The following is a 20,255-nucleotide window of genomic DNA, read 5'->3' as shown; positions in this document are numbered from 1 at the left end:
GGGTCCTACATTTGGCTCCATTGTGATGACGTCTTTTGATGCATATGATACGTTTCAACCCAGTGGTTGTGCATCTCCCTATTAGGGCAATTGTCATGGCTGGCACATTGCCACAAAGCCCATCATTGTGTATAGACGAGGTTGATGTGGAATTGATCACTGATGTGATACAAGCCATTGAGGATGGTCTACCATCCTCCATTAACAAACTGGCAATGATCTGCAAAGCTGTAAATTAGAGGATGAGCAACTTCTATTGATACTAAGGGTGAATGGCCAGAGTTTGCCAGTTTGTTAAGTGGTTCAATGAGGGAATGGCTAAAAAAGAGTACTACTCACTGAATTGAAGAGTGTTTATCTGGTGCATTGATGTTTTAGACCTTTATTTAGGACAAGATGGACATCATGCAGAAACAAGATTATTTCTCCAGGAGAACATTTGAAGAGAAAGGCACTGTTTCTGAAATGGCAAAACATCAGCAATCATCACTATGCATGCAGGAAGGTTGAAGCATTTCACACAACAATAAACTGTAGCTCTGATTTAATCCGGTGTATTTTCTTTCCCTCTGGATGCTTGAACAGGTATCCAGGGAAATTATTATGGTATCCATGGAAATCTGCACACATGGTTCGCAGACTTCCTCTCTGGTCGTAGTCAACGTGTGGCTCTAAATGGAATTCTCTCATCTCCCCTTCCTGCTCAGGCTGCAGTTCCCTCAAGGCAGTGTTCTGGGCCCTGTGCTTTTTCTGGTCTTCATTAATGATCTCTCCGACTCTCTGGAAAATCCTCTCTATATTTTTGCTGATGACTCCACTATCTGCCACGCCATATCTCTACCCTCAGATCGGCAGGCTGCAGCCTCCTCACTCTCTGCAGGCCTGGACAAAATCACAGACTGGCCAAACAAGTGGAACATGTTTTTCAATCCTGACAAATCTCACACTCTCACTATGTCTCTCCGAAAACACCATCAGGAAAACCCTCCCATCTACTTTCTCAACAATCCTCTCGAAGAAGTTCTTTCACTCAAGCTTTTGGGTCTCACTGTCTGCCTTCCTTGGCGCTACTGAGATTCTCACCACACACAAAGCTTTCATCCGCAGCTTGATGGAGTACTGCCTCTCATCTCGGCTGTTGTTCCTACCTCACACCTAGCTCGGCTTCACGCTGTAGAAACTAAGGCTTTTCGAATCATTGGAATCTCCCACAATGAAGCTGATTCTGAGGGACTTTCTCTCTCTCACCACAGGCAGGTTGGTGGTCTTTCTGTCTTCTACCGACTACTCTCTGGCCTTGCAGCCCCTGCTCTGTCTGTGCTCTGTCCCCCAAATGTTCCAGCAGGACGCAGAAGGTCTGCCAGCAACCCTGTTATGGTGAAACCACCAAAATCAAGACTCTCTACTCACCTTCACTCTTTTATTCCTCTTCTCTCCCACCTCTGGAACAAACTGCCACACGCTCTTCAATCCCACTCCTCCCTCCAGGTCTTCAAAACAGCTGTTCACCACCATCTCTTATCTTTCCCCATCCAAAACCTTGATCTTTTCTACCCCCGTTAATACACCCCAAATCCACCTCCTTCAAATTCCGTTTTCTTTCCTGAAAGTCCTTGTAGTGTCCATCTTGTTTATCCTGTGTACCCCACTCCAGCCCTCTCCCTTGCACAGATCTTCCGATATCCCTGCTCTCTACTGATGTTGTCCTTCCCTCTCTCCCCCCCATTTTGTCTCCTGCTCCCTTTATTATATGCTCTGTGTTAGCTCCTGCATGACTGAGTATGCAAAATTTTGTTTTTGAGTGACTGCATGACTGAGAATGCAAACATTACCTCGACTGAGTATGCAAAAAATAAAATAAACGGAAAAGCCCAATTACAAAAACTCCACAAATTTGACTACGGAACTTATGTAAAAAGTTTTTTGCAGTGAGTCATTTGCAGTGAGTCAAACAGTAAGTCATTTGCAGTGAGAAATTTTATCCGTTAAGCCTGGTGTTGGCTTAATGGTTAAGGCGGCTGGCTTAAAATCTTAGAGTCTTGAGTTTGAGCCCCTGTCGTGCTGCTGACATCACACCAGGCGTCTACCAGCTTACTGGCTTACCTGGAAGAGACAAAATAACAATGACAACCAGCTTACTGGGATAATAAGCCATTCGAGTATCCTGCAACGGAGTGGCGACCCACCTAGGATTGTACTCCTTACCTAATGAAACTGCCTCGGCAGCTCCTATGCACATCACGGTGTGAAAGGAATGGTTATTATCATTTATAATTTCATCATTTGGTTTGGAGGAAGTGCATTGGCAAAATGGTAGTCACACTAAAGATGTTCACCAAAAAAATCCAAAAACTAGATGATATTCATAGAATACTGCTACGTGTGTGGGGGTAGGTGAAGGAATCTCATAGTAAAGGTAGGATTGTATAATTATAGCATGGACCGTGGACACCTAGGATAAATCTCGATGTATTTAAGTCGGGAAACTGTAGCTTAAGATTGCTTATGTGTCTTCACACGAGGGGTGAAGCAGTGATAATTAGTTAGGGATTACGGTTAGTTTTCCCCAGTATGTGATTTCCCTTTGTCGCTTTCCCTCTACGTTTTACATTTACAACCAGGGCGGCCATGCAAAACCTCCGTTTTACGACAACGACCGCCGGCAGAACCCGAGCAGAGCCAACATGCAAGTAAGCCCCGCCTTAATGAACACTCACACCAAGCAAAGCCGGCAGGCCACACCCCGAGGTACGCAATTGGCCGGTAGGAGGTGGGCGGAGCGAACAGGGAGGGACGTTCAGGGATTGGCTCAAGAGAGTAAAGAAGAAGAGTCAGTCTCTCGCTCTTGGCTTGATGAGCAAGACACTGGCCATTTTTGGTTTGGTTGGGTCATGGAGTTTGTGTGCTTTGGAGGAGAGTGAGCGGAGAGAGAGGGTTGACAGCAGCTCTTCCTTTGGTGAGCTGGAAGCCACGCTGAACATCCCTAAGTGGTGGAGGAGCCTAAAAGGACAACCATTTGACTTTATTCACCTCATGTTTGTGGCGCCGTCGAGCGCGGCACCACTGCCATCTTGTGCCAATTTCCTGCCGAAGGGACATCGGACTCTGAGCCTCATCCCCAGCTGCCAACCTCGCAGAAGGACCCATTTGGGACCAGATAAGTGCACTATAAAAAGGGACTTTATTTTATTTATCTTTCCCCTTGTCCGTTTTTGAGTCTGAGGGGAGGATCTTCACAGTTAGTAGGGAATGAATATGAATGATCGTTTTAAGGCCATTTTTCCCCGCTAGAGCAGGGGTTAGCCTTTCGGGCCCCATGACAATCATGGTTCCCTGTTTGAGGCAATGTTTTTATGGCCGGATGCCCTTCCTGACGCTGCCCTTCCTGAGTTAGTAGGGAGGCAAAACCAGAAAATGACATTTTAAAAATCATATCATATTAGAAGCTGGCATCCACCATGGATAGTTAGGCCATGGGGTGGTGCTTTGGACCAGGGTGGATGCCACCACACATTTTTCCGAAAAGGGTCTTAAATTAACCCTTTTCCCAAAAAACACAATTTGGAAAATAGTCCAAAATGTGGGGTGGAGGTTTGCATGATTGGTCATTAAAAATTAACCAATAGTCATAAAGAAGCAAATTACCACTTATCCTGTAGCTACAAACATTAGCTATAAGGTGATAGTAACAAATTTTCAATCAGTTGATTATTAAGGGCACCAGGGTCCAAAATGTCATGTGACCCTTAAAACCCCTAAATTTAGGATACTGCTTAGTTTGAACACCAGAATAAATATTAGTATTCAATATAGATCTTTAAACCAAATTTTGTTTTAAAGTAGATATATGTGGGCAGGTTTTGAAAAAAAGTCCTCTTACTCAGCCTCAAAAGGGGTATGAATTAAAGAGGGTCAAAGTTGGCCCGTTTTTCACAAAAATCAAAAAAATCAGAATTTCGGGTTTGTCAACTTTATTTTCAGCAAGGATCACATCGATACCACAGTTCATAATTAGTTTGCATATTTGGGCCCTATGAGATGAGGATGTATTAGTGGATACTAAGGGGTCTGGGGGGAAAAGGGAGGAATTTGGACCCCTTTAATCCTAAATTACTTAACTTTAGTCAAATGTATTGATAGGATCTGACAAGTACATACAGTCACATGAAACAGTAAGTTTCCTTACTTTTTCCTTACCTTACTTTTTCCACATGCGAAATTTGCATTTATGTTTATTTAAATTATACAATGGACTACAAAATGTAAATGTTTCATGATATTTGTTATATTATATCACCTTTATCTATCAATATTGTTGAAATGAAGATCAAATAGCTGTATGTTGAAATATGTTGAAAAAGTCAAAACTTTACATGGGGTGTACTTACTTTTTCACGTGACTGTACATGTATTGTGAAATTAGTGCGCTATGTCAACACAGAATAATTAACTATGATTAAAATGATTGGATAGTTGAATTGAAGGGTCCAAAATTGACCCTTTGATGTCTAACATTGGCCAGCAGCACACTACAGTACCTGTACTTTAGTTTAGTGGTCAAAGGTTAGGCATTTGTAGGTACTGGCCTACATGAATGTGCAAGAACAAGTTTTCCTGTGAGCATGCTATTGGTTGTGCTTTCTCCAAACACTCCACTCTCCACCCATATAACCTTCAGACCAGATCCCTCCATGTGCTGCCCAATAGCATTCATAAAGTTCATTGCAGTGTGAAATGATCCAAGGCATACGATCACGTTCTTAAACCCTGGTTGGTTGGACCACACAAGTTCCTTTGCTCTGCAGTAAAGGGCCTGGTCGAAGGTGATGATGGTATGTGAAATGTTTAGCAACTCTGCAATATACTTGCATCTTGCTATCACAGTGTAGATTGTGTCCATATCATCTGCTGGTACTGGGAGGATTGGCATGTGTCCTATTCTTGTTACTTCAGATTCATACTGGGAAACAACATGATTAAATCCTGTCCATTCAGGGATACGCTGACGGTCGGGATCTTCCATGCGACACAGTAACCAAGGCAGATCACTTGCCTTGGCTTGGTTCAGGATGTTGTTTTCTGACTTATACCATTCTTGTTGGATTTCCACATCAAAAATGGGAGCTGGCCATCGTTTTGCACAATAACCAGAATCCATTACTTCGTGGACATAATTTAGAAGTAATGTGCCCAGTGATCTCTCCTTTCCTATAGTCTTACATGTGTCAGTTACTGAATCTCTATTTCCACCATGCTGAAACGCTGCACATTGTGTGGCATGAAATGTGCCTTTTCCATCGAGAACATCTTCAATTATATCTATATTGTCTGCAGCGAATTGCACAAACTGATTTTCTACTAGATTTGATGGAACCACCATATTACCATTGGCCATATATCGGGACAGCTCAGATTTGGCAATACTTGTATCCACCCGCTGTACACCTTCATCACTAACACAGTGCCCAGCTTCATGAATAAGCTGAATAACCTGTTTGCTTCTCGTTAAGTGGTGGAGTGTTACACCCAAGCCAATGTGTTTGGGAGTTAATTTTCGCCCTTTTGATTGAGCATAGACTATGTCTTGTGCTATGTTAAGGATTCTATCATGATTACCACACTCCTCATTTTCACCTAGAATCATGCTCAAAAGGAGGAACTGTGACTGTGGCACAACATCTTCAGTGTGGTCTTTGTCAATGCCACGATATGTTGTATGTCCTACACCATTCTTAATATCCATTTCGACTTTACTACTTACATAGTATATAGATTTCAAAATAATGTCACTTTCCCCTCTCAAGGAGAATGTTTGTGAAGTACCTTCAGCGTCTTTAGTATCTTTATCAACTGCACTATCTTTCAGAGTCTGTAAAATAGAGTCCTTGGTAACACTTGGAACAATTAAGAGGGACTCTTTCTTACTTGTACTTGAAATAAACTCTACCTTGTCACCTAGGCTCGATTCCAATTTCTTTCTGAATGCCCTCAGGGCATTACTGTCAGATGAACTGGATACAGTAGGGTGTTAATACTAGTAGTAGTCATGAGTTCACAATATCTGTCCCACACGCTTTTTACAGTGTATATGTTACCACCATCAAGTCCTTTCTCTAGTTCTTGGACTACAGCGTTAAAGCAAGCTTGATTGTAACTTGACAAATTGTCTGTACCGATTGCTGCTTGGGTTTTATTCCGATTCTGCATAAACGAAGCATGGCACTGTAGATGATACTTAGCTTCTGCAGCTACAAGGTCTGATATGTCAGCCAAACGATACCTAAAAATACAGTCTAGTTTAGCACCATTCAGGAACCTATCAGATGTTTCCAAAGTCAATATTTGATGAACCTTTGCTTTAGAGTTTAGATTCACATTGACAGTATATACACCTGTCCCACTGCACAGCCGATGTAGAACTTCGCCGGGAATGCGGTTTTTGTAGTTCACAGAGTTTCACATCGACACATGCAGCATTTGAGGAATTCCCAATAGGCTTGTCGGAACTGGACATGGAGGACTCGAATCTTCTTCTCAGCCGATCAAGGTGTGATGAACTTGTGAATGACGAAAAGCAGTTCTTGTGCCACAGTAATGTTTTACTCGAATCGCCGAGGTCCACTGCATCACCTTGCAAACGATCTATTGTGTCCAGATACTTGTCACAGTTGTATCTAAATCTTGTTGCTAGAGCTTCCTTCAGGGTGTGAATACCTTGGGGAGTGGATTTGCATATACCGTCTTTCCCACCCTTCTGGCAAATTAGGCATTTTTCCACTGAAAAACTCTCACTTCTTCCTCGTTTTAAAGTTGCCACAGAATCCATTTTCTGGAATGAAAGAAGAAAATTCAATAAATTAAAATGTTTATTTATATTTAAAATGAAAATCAATCTTTAACAATAAACATGTTTAACATATTTAACAAATAAACATATAAGTAGGGAATTTGTTTTTACCACAACTTTAATTTCGCCTTGCATTTATTTTCATTGAATTATTTGTTGCATGTACTGTCGTGTTTATTCGTTGTGGTTTCGGAATAAACCTGTGTGTTTCGTGAGATAAACTCGCGTCTCTTCCATCCCGTATATATTCGGCTGGTCGCCTCAGAAGAAAAAGTGTCTCAGCTATTCGTTCAAGGCTGGTTTTAACTAGTTGCGGACAGGACAATACTTACCCTGCGCAGTCAACTTGGTGCGAGCCAACTCTTCTGTTTTTTAAGGGTTTTTTTTTTCGTTGATCCAATATGGCTGCCAGACCACGTGAGAGATTGCATACATTTATATTCTCGAATATAATTATTGTGTAGATCATGCTCAATAAATTTCAAACTGATCAGACTAAGCGTTGTCTCTAATTAAGGAACCAATGATGTCATTGTTAACAACACTTATTCCCCATGCTGAGTTCTTTACAATGAGCCACGGCTCAATTTTTTCCATGGGGTGGTTTCGGAGATATAGAGGTGGAACTCTTTTGGGTTTTTCCAAGATGGCGCCTGTACCACGTGACCTAGGACATCATAATTATCATTAAAATATTCTACAGGAGGAGGCGCTCATGTGGTGAAAATTCCGTGTCCAGCAGACCAACAATTGCAGAGGAAAAAAAAAATCATACTGATTGGATCATGTGTTGTACTTGTTGAATTATTATGTCATAATGAAGGCACTGATGACATCATAATTAACATATCTTATTCCCCATGGGGAGTACTTGGCAATGAGCCATGTTTAAATTTTTTCCATTGAGCGGTTTTGGAGATACAATGACAATGAGACAGCGGTGTAACGTTTTTCCAAGATGGCGTCCATACCACGTGACCTATGACATCATAATTATGAATAAAAAAATTATACAGGCGGTGGCTCCTCTGATAAAATTTTGTGCAGATCGGATCAACGGTTGTCGAGAAAATGATTTTTTTTTAATGCAGACACGCACCTACGCACGTATGCAACCGATTGCCCAACTGCTTTTCGCTTCGCGAGGGTAAATATTGCTCATACTTGAATACATTGTTGCTTTATACACCATATAGGAGATAGGGATGAAGTAGAAAGGATTAGAGATGAGGTATACAAATATTAAATATCTTGCTATTCCATGAGCTTCGCTCTCGTAGAGAAAAAAAAGTAGCTATTCTCAGTAAAGCACCAATGTAAGAAAATTTAATGTGTAGCTATTTTCAAAAAGCTTCACTAAATATGGTGCCGCACCCGTTTTTGTTTTTTTTTACCTTAAAACCTTTCCTTTTATTTGGTTTTGTGCCTCGTTGCATTTACCAGACTTTTGACTTTTGACATTACATTGACATCTTTGATCCATATCAATTTAATCTCCTTTTTAGATCTGTATCTTGAGTGTGTCCCCATTTGTCCTTGTTATTGCTCCATCCAGTGAGAGTTCTGAATGCATGTGAAGATGAGGAAAGAAATCAAGAAAGTTTAGATGAAGAATGTGCATTGCTTGAATACAGGTAATACAAAGGTTAGTGATGTATAATGGAGAAGCACCTGTAATAATAATAATAATAATACATTTATTTTATATGTAATAATAACACCAATAACATCTACAACAGCTTGACCACCGCTGCACCCGCTCCCCCTCAAACCACCTGCCCCCCCTTATCCTGCCATCCCCTGTCTCAATTCTCCCCAGTCTCCCCTACTGACCTCTCTGAACTCCTCATAGGAATGAAAACTGCCACCTGCACTCTTGACCCCATCCCATCCAGCTTTGTCAAGGCCTCCCTCCCTGCTCTCTCTCCACTTATCATTGCAACAATAAACTCCTCCCTGTCTACAGGCATCGTCCCACCTTCCCTCAAAATTGCTGCTATTACCCCCATTCTAAAAAAAACCTGGTCTAAACCCTGACACCCTAAATAACTTCAGACCCATCTCCAACCTACCCTTTCTGTCAAAAGTTTTGGAACGCGCTGTAGCCACTCAACTCAAACATCATCTCTCTGCCAATAACCTGTATGAAACATTCCAATCCGGATTCCACTCCAACCACAGTACTGAAACTGCTCTCAAAATCACCAACGACCTTCTCCTCTCCTCTGACGCTGGCAACCTCAACATTCTCATCCTCCTCGATCTCAGCGCCGCCTTTGACACCATCGATCACACCATCCTCCTCACCCGACTTGAAACCACCTTTAACGTTACCGGCACTGCCCTCTCTTGGATTAAATCATATCTCTCTGACAGACGCCAGTTCATCTCCATCAATAACTGCAAATCCCCCACTGCTCCCCTCCCCCAAGGTGTCCCCCAAGGTTCAGTTCTTGGCCCCCTCCTCTTCATCCTTTACCTGTCCCCCCTCGGTCACTTAATCCGCCGTCATGGTCTCCAATTCCACTGCTTCGCCGATGACATCCAGCTTTTCATCTCCACCAAGTCCATCTCCACCGCCACCCACTCTATCCTGACAAACTGCATCACTGAAATAAAATCCTGGCTTCAAATCAACTTCCTCAAACTTAACTATGATAAATCTGAAATAATCATCATTGGCCCAAAAACGCTCATAAAATCCACCCATAACTTTGCCCTCAACACCGACGGTATCCCAGTATCCACCTCCCCTCACATCCGGAATCTTGGCATCATCTTTGACCAAACCCTCTCCTTCGACAAATACACTAAACAGATCACAAAGACAGCCTTCTTTCACCTGAAAAACATCGCCCGTCTCCGTCCATCCCTCTCCTCCGTGGCTGCAGAAACCCTCATCCACGCCTTCATCACTTCCCGTCTGGACTACTGCAATAGCCTCCTCTATGGTTCACCCTCAACAATCACCAATAAACTCCAATACATTCAGAACTCCGCTGCCCGTCTACTCACCCATTCCCGGACCCGTGACCACATCACCCCCGTCCTTTACAAGCTTCACTGGCTCCCCATCTCCCAGAGAATCCAGTACAAAATCCTCCTCTTGACCTACAAAGCCCTCCATAACCTGGCCCCATCCTACCTGGCTGACCTCTCCAGACACACTCCCACCCGGAACCTCCGCTCTGCTGGTATCAACCTCCTGACCCCCCCCCCCCATCCGGACCAAATTCAGATCCTGGGGGGACAGGGTCTTCTCCATCGCTGCTCCCACCCTCTGGAACTCACTACCTCACACCATCAGAGACTCCTCCTCACTCACCACATTCAAAACATCATTCAAGACCCACCTGTTCAACACTGCATAGCAACATTTAACCCGCAGCATCTAACCCCTGACTATCTCCTCTCCTTCTCCCTCCTTTGTGCGTTGAATATTTCCCTTGATTCTTCTTTTTTGCAATTGTTTTTATGTTTTGCTATGCATTATGTTTTGCACTCTGTCAAAGCGTCTTTGGGCTTCCTGAAAAGCGCTATATAAAACAAGTGAATCCTCTTGGATTGCGCTGAGGTTCGGGCATGGAATTTCGAGCCTCGATCATGGTTCGAGCCTCGATCTTGTATACAAAAATAATAATAATAATAATAAGAACCTTGGGCCGAATCTCGCGCTTCACCAGTGCGCGTGCGCGAATTTACGTCACGTCGGCAGCGAGAAGGGGTTCCCCAACACGAACCAATCAGGAACTGCACGTCACACTTATATGATCTCAGAATTACTGTGACAGGAATTCGCGTTACACTGGCTGGAAGTCATTCGCTAGAGGCGCTTCCTCAGCGCTAATAAATGCATTATTATTATTATTATTATTAAAGGTTAGTGATGTATAATGGAGAAGCACCTGTAATAATAATAATAATAATACATTTATTTTATATAGGTGTTAATACAGGTGTGATTTGTGAACCTGCACGAAATTATAAAGATGCTTAGTCTCGTCTACTTTTTCTATATTATTTATGGAAGAGATGGTCAATAAGTCCATGTCCAAATGTAGAAATCGAATGATTTATGCAGCAATACTATTGTTATTGGTTCACGAGTTATCAAGTGACCACTATATTCGTCATTTGTGTGCGTCTGCCTGTGTGTCTGTGTGTCTGTCTGTCCGCAGCATAACTACCCGATGATATCCGATTTTGATGAAACTTGGGTGGGAGGTTGATATCATGATCTAGTTGTGTCCTGCCTAGAGTGGGCGTATTGCGGCCATTGTGGGTGGAGCCACGCCTGAAAAAGATGTCTTTTTAGGGAGTAATCAAGTTCAAGCTACATCTTCTCCGAGGGGTTTGGTGGAATCTGACAGGGGTTTCGGTATTTGGTTAGGCCAATGTCATGTGTCTAGCCCCACGGAGCTTGATTTTTCATTTTATTACTTGCAAAATCGAAGATTTTTCAAGTATATTGGTCGGTTGTGTTTGTGGTTCTGTCTGCTTGTCTGTTTGTCTGTTTGTCTGTTTGTTACTTGCAAAATCGAAGATTTTTCAAGTATATTGGTCGGTTGTGTTTGAGACTCTGTTTGTTTGTTTGCTTGTTTGTTTGTTTGTCACCGGCCTACAGGTCACAATTTTCAACCGATCTTCACCAAACTTCACCAAGTGGTAGAGTTGGTCAAATGCCAGAAGCCTATTGTTTTTGGGGTCAATAGGTCAAAAGGTCAACATAGGCCAAAGGTCACCAACTTTGCTAAATTTCTAAAATCCTCAATTTTCATCCGATTGACTTGAAATCTGAAGACCACCTGCATATCTGGTCATTGAATTCAACCACCAAGCATTTTTGAGGTCAACATAGGCCAAATGGTCAACATAGGCCAAATTTCTAAAATCCTCAATTTTCATCCAATTGACTTGAAATTTGGAGAGGACTTGCATTGAATTCAACCACCAAGTATTCTTGAGGTCAACATAGGCCAAATTTCTAAAATCCTCAATTTTCATCCAATTGACTTGAAATTTGAAAAGGACTTGCATATCTCGTCACTGAATTCAACCACAAATTATATTTTAGGTGAACATCGGTCAAAAGGTCAACATAGGCCAAATTTCTAAAATCCTCAATTTTCATCCAATTGACTTGAAATTTGAAGAGGACTTGCATATCTGGTCACTGATTTCAACCACCAAGTATCTTTGAGGTCAACATAGGCCAAAAGGTCAACATAGGCCAAATTTCTAAACTCCTCAATTTTCATCCAATTGACATGAAATTTGAAGAGGACTTGCATATCTGGTCACTGAATTCAACCACCAAGTATTTTTGAGGTCACCATAGGCCATCATGTCACATTGAAAACTTTTGGGGGATAGTCTAGTAGGAAGACTAGGTCCCCCTGCACCCCCCGGAGATATACTTCTAATCAGTGTTTCTAGATTGGAAAAAATGTGTAGAAAATGACTAGCTATGGCCCCAAGCTGAAATAATGTCCCACATACCATTTTTATGCAAATTACTGCTGCCATTATAAAAAAAAGACTAGGTCCCCCTGCACCCCCGGAGATATACTTCTAATCAGTGTTTCTAGATTGGAAAAAATGTGTAGAAAATGACTAGCTATGGCCCCAAGCTGACAAAATGTCCCACATACCATTTTTATGCAAATTACTGCTGCCATTATCAAAAAAAGACTAGGTCCCCCTGCACCCCCCGGAGATATACTTCTAATCAGTGTTTCTAGATTGGAAAAAATGTGTAGAAAATGACTAGCTATGGCCCCAAGCTGAAAAAATGTCCCACATACCATTTTTATGCAAATTACTGCTGCCATTATCAAAAAAAGACTAGGTCCCCCTGCACCCCCCGGAGATATACTGAAACTGGCAGTGACTGGTGATTGAAATGCGGTGCCTTTTTGTGTTTCAGGTCGAGGTACGTGAACTCCCCACGATCTACAGCAACCAGGAAGAGACTGATACCAGGGTGGTTCTGTACCTCCATCATGCTGCTACCATCGGATACAAGAACGCTGTAGTCAGAACACCGGACACAGACATCCTCCTGATCCTGCTCCACCATGCCCACAACATCAAGCTGACGGTGTACCTGGATACAGGGTCAGGGAAGCATCGCCAACTTGTCAACGTCTCTGAGCTGGCAGAATCCCTGGGAGAGGACTACTGTGCCACTCTCCTGGGGTACTATGTGTTCAGCGGAGAAGACTGCACCAGTGCCTTCAAAGGGAAGGGAAAAGTCGGGCCCTTGAAAAAGCTGGAGAAGAATCCCAGGTTTCACAGGGCATTCGGTGAATTTCACAGGGTATTTAGAAAAATAAAACTTTGTGTTAACGTCTGTGTAGACGGACCTTAATATGAGTCTATTATTTCGTAAAACTGTGATTATTTTGTAAATAAAGCACTAATTAGCATACTAGTATACCATAGACACATGTAATCATGTTATGAATAGTTCTATCATGATCTATGCCCTTCAAAACATGGGTCTAGACACCTTCATTTTTCAATTATCTGCAATATTGGCTGAGATATGTCAAAAATCGTTTTTTTGATAATGGCAGCAGTAATTTGCATAAAAATGGTATGTGGGACATTGTTTCAGCTTGGGGCCATAGCTAGTCATTTTCTACACATTTTTTCCAATCTAGAAACACTGATTAGAAGTATATCTCCGGGGGGGTGCAGGGGGACCTAGTCTTTTTTTGATAATGGCAGCAGTAATTTGCATAAAAATGGTATGTGGGACATTTTTTCAGCTTGGGGCCATAGCTAGTCATTTTCTACACATTGTTTCCAATCTAGAAACACTGATTAGAAGTATATCTCCGGGGGGTGCAGGGGGACCTAGTCTTCCTACTAGACTAGGAGGGCGTATTTTGCAAGTATCGTGCTACGCATGACGTTTTCTTGTTACTTGCAAAATCGAAGATTTTTCAAGTATATTGGTCGGTTGTGTTTGTGACTGTTTGTTTATTTGCTTGTTTGTTTGCTTGTTTGTTTGTTTGTTTGTCACTGGCCTACAGGTCACAATTTTCAACCGATCTTCACCAAACTTCACCAAGTGGTAGAGTTGGTCAAATGCCAGAAGCCTATTGTTTTTGGGGTCAATCGCTCAAAAGGTCAACATAGGCCAAAGGTCACCAACTTTTCTAAATTTCTAAAATCCTCAATTTTCATCCGATTGACTTGAAATTTGAAGACCACTTGCATATCTGGTCATTGAATTCAACCACCAAGAATTTTTGAGGTCAACATAGGCCAAATGGTCAACATAGGCCAAATTTCTAAAATCCTCAATTTTCATCCAATTGACTTGAAATTTGAAAAGGACTTGCATATCTCGTCACTGAATTCAACCACAAATTATATTTTAGGTGAACATAGGTCAAAAGGTCAACATAGGCCAAATTTCTAAAATCCTCAATTTTCATCCAATTGACTTGAAATTTGAAGAGGACTTGCATATCTGGTCAGTGAATTCAACCACCAAGTATCTTTGAGGTCAACATAGGCCAAAAGTTCAACATAGGCCAAATTTCTAAAATCCTCAATTTTCATCCAATTGACATGAAATTTGAAGAGGACTTGCATATCTGGTCACTGAATTCAACCACCAAGTATTTTTGAGGTCACCATAGGCCATCATGTCACATTGAAAACTTTTGGGGTTGGGCGTATTTTGCAAGTATCGTGCTACGCATGACGTTTTCTTGTTTGTTTGTTTGTCACCGGCCTACAGGTCACAATTTTCAACCGATCTTCACCAAACTTCACCAAGTGGTAGAGTTGGTCAAATGCCAGAAGCCTATTGTTTTGGGGTCAATAGGTCAAAAGGTCAACATAGGCCAAAGGTCACCAACTTTGCTAAATTTCTAAAATCCTCAATTTTCATCCGATTGACTTGAAATTTGAAGACCTCTTGCATATCTGGTCATTGCATTCAACCACCAAGAATTTTTGAGGTCAACATAGGCCAAATGGTCAACATAGGCCAAATTTCTAAAATCCTCAATTTTCATCCAATTGACTTGAAATTTGGAGAGGACTTGCACATCTGGTCACTGAATTCAACCACCAAGTATTCTTGAGGTCAATATAGGCCAAATGGTCAACATAGGCCAAATTTCTAAAATCCTCAAATTTCATCTAATTGACTTGAAATTTGAAAAGCACTTGCATATCTCGTCACTGAATTCAACCACACATTATATTTTAGGTGAACATAGGCCAAAAGGTCAACATAGGCCAAATTTCTAAAATCCTCAATTTTCATCCAATTGACTTGAAATTTGAAGAGGACTTGCATATCTGGTCACTGAATTCAACCACCAAGTACCTTTGAGGTCAACATAGGCCAAAAGGTCAACATAGGCCAAATTTCTAAAATCCTCAATTTTCATCCAATTGACTTGAAATTTGAAGAGGACTTGCATATCTTGTCACTGAATTCAACCACAAACTATATTTGATGTCAACATAGGTCAAAAGGTCAACATAGGCCAAATGGTCAACATAGGCCAAATTTCTAAAATCCTCAATTTTCATCCGATTGACTTGAAATTTGAAGAGGACTTGCATATCTCGTCACTGAATTCAACCACCTAGTATATTTGAGGTCAACATCGGAAGGTCAACATAGGCCACATTTCTAAAATCCTAAATTTTCATCTAATTGATGTGAAATTTGAAGAGGACTTGCATATCTGGTTACTGAATTCAACCACCAAGTATTTTTGAGGTCACCATAGGCCAAAAGGTCAACATAGGCCATCATGTATCATTGGAAAACTTTTGGGGGAGGGTGGATTTTGCAAGTATCGTGCAACGCATGACGTTTTCTTGTTTGTTTGTTTGTTTGTCACCGGCCTACAGGTCACAATTTTCAACCGATCTTCACCAAACTTCACCAAGTGGTAGAGTTAGTCAAATGCCAGAAGCCTATTGTTTTTGGGGTCAATAGGTCAAAAGGTCAACATAGGCCAAAGGTCACCAACTTTGCTAAATTTCTAAAATCCTCAATTTTCATCCGATTGACTTGAAATTTGAAGACCACTTGCATATCTGGTCATTGAATTCAACCACCAAGAATTTTTGAGGTCAACATAGGCCAAATGGTCAACATAGGCCAAATTTCTAAAATCCTCAATTTTCATCCAATTGACTTGAAATTTGGAGAGGACTTGCATTGAATTCAACCACCAAGTATTCTTGAGGTCAACATAGGCCAAATGGTCAACATAGGCCAAATTTCTAAAATCCTCAATTTTCATCCAATTGACTTGAAATTTGAAAAGGCCTTGCATATCTCGTCACTGAATTCAACCACAAATTATATTGTAGGTGAACATAGGTCAAAAGGTCAACATAGGCCAAATTTCTAAAATCCTCAATTTTCATCCAATTGACTTGAAATTTGAAGAGGACTTGCATATCTGGTCAGTGAATTCAACCACCAAGTATCTTTGAGGTCAACATAGGCCAAAAGGTCAACATAGGCCAAATTTCTAAAATCCTCAATTTTCATCCAATTGACTTGAAATTTGAAGAGGACTTGCATATCTGGTCACTGAATTCAACCACCAAGTATTTTTGAGGTCACCATAGGCCATCATGTCACATTGAAAACTTTTGGGGGAGGGCGTATTTTGCAAGTATCGTGCTATGCATGACGTTTTCATGTTTGTTTGTTTGTTTGTCTCCGGCCTACAGGTCACAATTTTCAACCGATCTTCACCAAACCTCACCAAGTGGTAGAGTTGGTCAAATGCCAGAAGCCTATTGTTTTGGGGTCAATAGGTCAAAAGGTCAACATAGGCCAAAGGTCACCAACTTTGCTAAATTTCTAAAATCCTCAATTTTCATCCGATTGACTTGAAATTTGAAGACCACTTGCATATCTGGTCATTGAATTCAACCACCAAGAATTTTTGAGGTCAACATAGGCCAAATGGTCAACATAGGCCAAATTTCTAAAATCCTCAATTTTCATCCAATTGACTTGAAATTTGGAGAGGACTTGCATTGAATTCAACCACCAAGTATTCTTGAGGTCAACATAGGCCAAATGGTCAACATAGGCAAAATTTCTAAAATCCTCAATTTTCATCCAATTGACTTGAAATTTGAAAAGGACTTGCATATCTCGTCACTGAATTCAACCACAAATTATATTTTAGGTGAACATAGGTCAAAAGGTCAACATAGGCCAAATTTCTAAAATCCTCAATTTTCATCCAATTGACTTGAAATTTGAAGAGGACTTGCATATCTGGTCAGTGAATTCAACCACCAAGTATCTTTGAGGTCAACATAGGCCAAAAGGTCAACATAGGCCAAATTTCTAAAATCCTCAATTTTCATCCAATTGACATGAAATTTGAAGAGGACTTGCATATCTGGTCACTGAATTCAACCACCAAGTATTTTTGAGGTCACCATAGGCCATCATGTCACATTGAAAACTTTTGGGGGAGGGCGTATTTTGCAAGTATCGTGCTATGCATGACGTTTTCTTGTTACTTGCAAAATCGAAGATTTTACAAGTATATTGGTCGGTTGTGTTTGTGACTGGCTGTCTGTCTGTTTGTTTGTTTGCTTGTTACTTGCAAAATCGAAGATTTTTCAAGTATATTGGTCGGTTGTGTTTGTGACTCTGTCTGTCTGTTTGTTTGTTTGCTTGTTATCTTAGTCTGGAGGCACTTCCAGGAAATGTGACAGTAGGGGTACACTCATGTTACAAGCTGGCAACAATGTTTTTCTGAAAGCCCAGACCTCTAGGAACCCAAAAAGTCTTGTTGCCAGCTTGGGAAATGGTTTGGACCAGATTTGTGGCCATTTTTCAAAATGGCCGCCTACATTTTTGGTGTTTTCTAATATTTGAGCTCTAGAACTTATATCTGGCTGTCTTAAAGGTCTCTAGGGTTATGACCTTATAACATATAGTCATACAACAATCCTCACCCAAATTGGGGTGCATGGCATATCTATAAGTGGTTTTATTGAAGCAAAAAGGCAAAAATATGCCTGAAAAACGCCTTCATTTTGATTTTTCCAAATCACTAAATTGCATACTGTGAAGTTGTTCTTTGGTCAATTTCTTTCAAAATAGTTTTAAAATTTGCCCAGATCCCTCCTCTTCATTAGCAAATCTTCAGGAATATACCCAAGTTCTCAGAAAATATGTTTTATGCATGATCAGCTACCCCTACCCCCTAAATCACAAAACGTGCCAATTTTCAATATTTCCAGATTCCAACCAATATCATTGTTGTATGACTTTTTCTCATCATGATAGGTCCAAATTAACTTACTCTATGTGATTAGGTGTTAATAAAAATTGAATTTCACACTTTAGTGAAAATCCAAGATGGCTGCCAAATGGCCAATAAAATATAATATTTCACATTATGACGTTAAGTTAAGGTAATGCAGTCTACCATTTGATACCAACACATTTTTGAGACATAATATATTGCAATAATGATGCTTTCCTTTGTATCCTTCCTCAGGTCCTGCCCGAATCATCATTTTAACATAATTGTTGTGTTAACAATGTACTATAACATATTGCTTGTTGCATGTGCTGTAAATAGCTTTCAGTGTTGTGGTAGACATAGTCTTTGTCTCTTTCCAGATATGAATGAAGATGGAACCTGTAGCTGTGATAGGTGGGAGACGGAAGAGAGAATCAGTTGCACTGGACATCGACTGGAGCACATGCTTCATTTGCCAAGGCAACAGAAAAAATGAAAAGACAACCAAGCCCACAGATGTTGGTCTCGAACGCTTTAAAGACTGTGTGATTACGAGACAGAAATACCATGACCATGAGTACATCTCAACACTTGACAGAATACAGAGTATTGACCTTGATGATGAAAAAGAACACATAGTATGGCACAGGGGCTGTTATTCAAAGTTTACACATGCCAACCATATTGAGAGACTGAAAAATCGGCATGAAAAGGAAGCAAAGGACTCGTGTGACCAACCATCTACATGCATTCGCCCCTCTTCTAAAGCATCAGTTGCTTCAGTGTCCTGGGACAAATGTATTTTCTGTCAGGAGGATAAGGCAGGAAAGCAATTGAGGAATGTAGCCACTTTAGAGACCTCAGACAGAATACTAAATGATGCTCAAAAGAACAAGATTATGAGATGCCGGTTGGCAGGAATAAGTGACCTAATAGCTGCTGAAGGGAAGTACCACCTTCCTTGTTATGTAACCTTCAGGAGGAAGTCTGAGTCAACTGTGGTAGAAGAAGGCCCAGAATATCCACCAGATGTTTGTTTCAACAAAATGATCGAGGAGGTGGATGCTGGGCTGTCTGGAGGAGACATCTATACCATGAAAACCATCTGGCACCAATACTGTTACATGATGAGAAGAGACTTCAGTGTCTGTGTGGAGCAATGTGACCGACAGAGTTACAAAGCATTCAAGAACAAAGTCAAAAGGGTATTAGGAGATAGGGCAGATTTTGTACAGTCCATGAATCAACAGGATTCACTTCTAGTCTTCCCACTAATTCAAACAGGTATTGTTGTTCAGAACTTAGCAGAGATGGCAGATGAGCTAGAACAAAGTGAGATACAAGATTCTGATGAAACCTCCCAGCACATTCCATCTTTCTCAGCCGAAACAAAGGACAAGGAACTCTTGAGTTGGCTTTACAGAGTGGCAGTCAAAATGAGAAATGACATCAAGACAATGCCAGGACACTCAGATATTGGAGACATCAACACTGAAAGTGCACAGAAGGTGGTTCCTGAAAGCCTTTACATTTTCCTACGCCTGCTGTGTGATTGTGACAGCATATTTGAAGATTCTGAAGGGACCTCCGAAGGTGATGATGATGGAGAAAGCAAAAGGATTTTGAGCATAGCACAGGACATAGTATGTTTGGCATCTGGTGGCAGAAAGCAGACACCAAAGCAACTAGGGCTAGCTCTCACTGTTCACCAAGCAACAAGGTCCAAGGACTTGGTGCAACTAATGCATGCTGCAGGACATGGTGTTAGTTATGAAACTGTAAGAAGAGCTGACACTGCCCTTGCAAACTCTGTCTTGGCCAGATATGTTGAGCAAAACAACACAATAATACCCCTGAATTTTGCACAAGCTACCTACCAAGGATACATCAGATATGCTAATGATAACATTGACATCATAGAGGAGACCCTTGACGGTCAAGGCTCCTTTCATGCCTCACAGTCTGCTGCCTTTCGAAGAAGCATACCTGGCGAAAAGACCATTGCACCTGATGTCAAGTCAAGCAGTAGCAGATCTGTAACTGTGCCAGAGCATTTCAATGAGATTCAACCTTCAGGCATGGGCACCCAGAAACCCGAAGCAACATTTCCAGTAGCTGTGAAAGCTGATTGGTATATG

General features: G+C 41.2%; 1 protein-coding gene across 3 annotated transcripts in view; it reads left to right on the top strand.

Annotated features, from left to right (window-relative positions):
* The window catches only part of LOC137426460 (phosducin-like protein 2), an 84,166-nt gene that overhangs the window by 32,817 nt on the left and 31,094 nt on the right, over positions 1-20,255 (top strand). For all 3 annotated transcript variants that reach the window (XM_078770919.1, XM_078770918.1, XM_078770917.1), the window contains one exon: positions 8,403-8,481. In XM_078770919.1, the coding sequence (XP_078627045.1) occupies positions 8,403-8,481 (79 nt within the window). The remainder of the gene's footprint in view (positions 1-8,402; positions 8,482-20,255) is intronic.

This window comes from Myxine glutinosa, chromosome 1 (assembly GCF_964187855.1).
Source record: "Myxine glutinosa chromosome 1, kmMyxGlut1.1, whole genome shotgun sequence".
In the NCBI taxonomy this organism is placed as follows: domain Eukaryota; kingdom Metazoa; phylum Chordata; class Myxini; order Myxiniformes; family Myxinidae; genus Myxine; species Myxine glutinosa.
The sequence above is the reverse complement of the archived record's forward strand: the minus strand, read 5'-3'. Positions and strand labels throughout refer to the sequence as shown.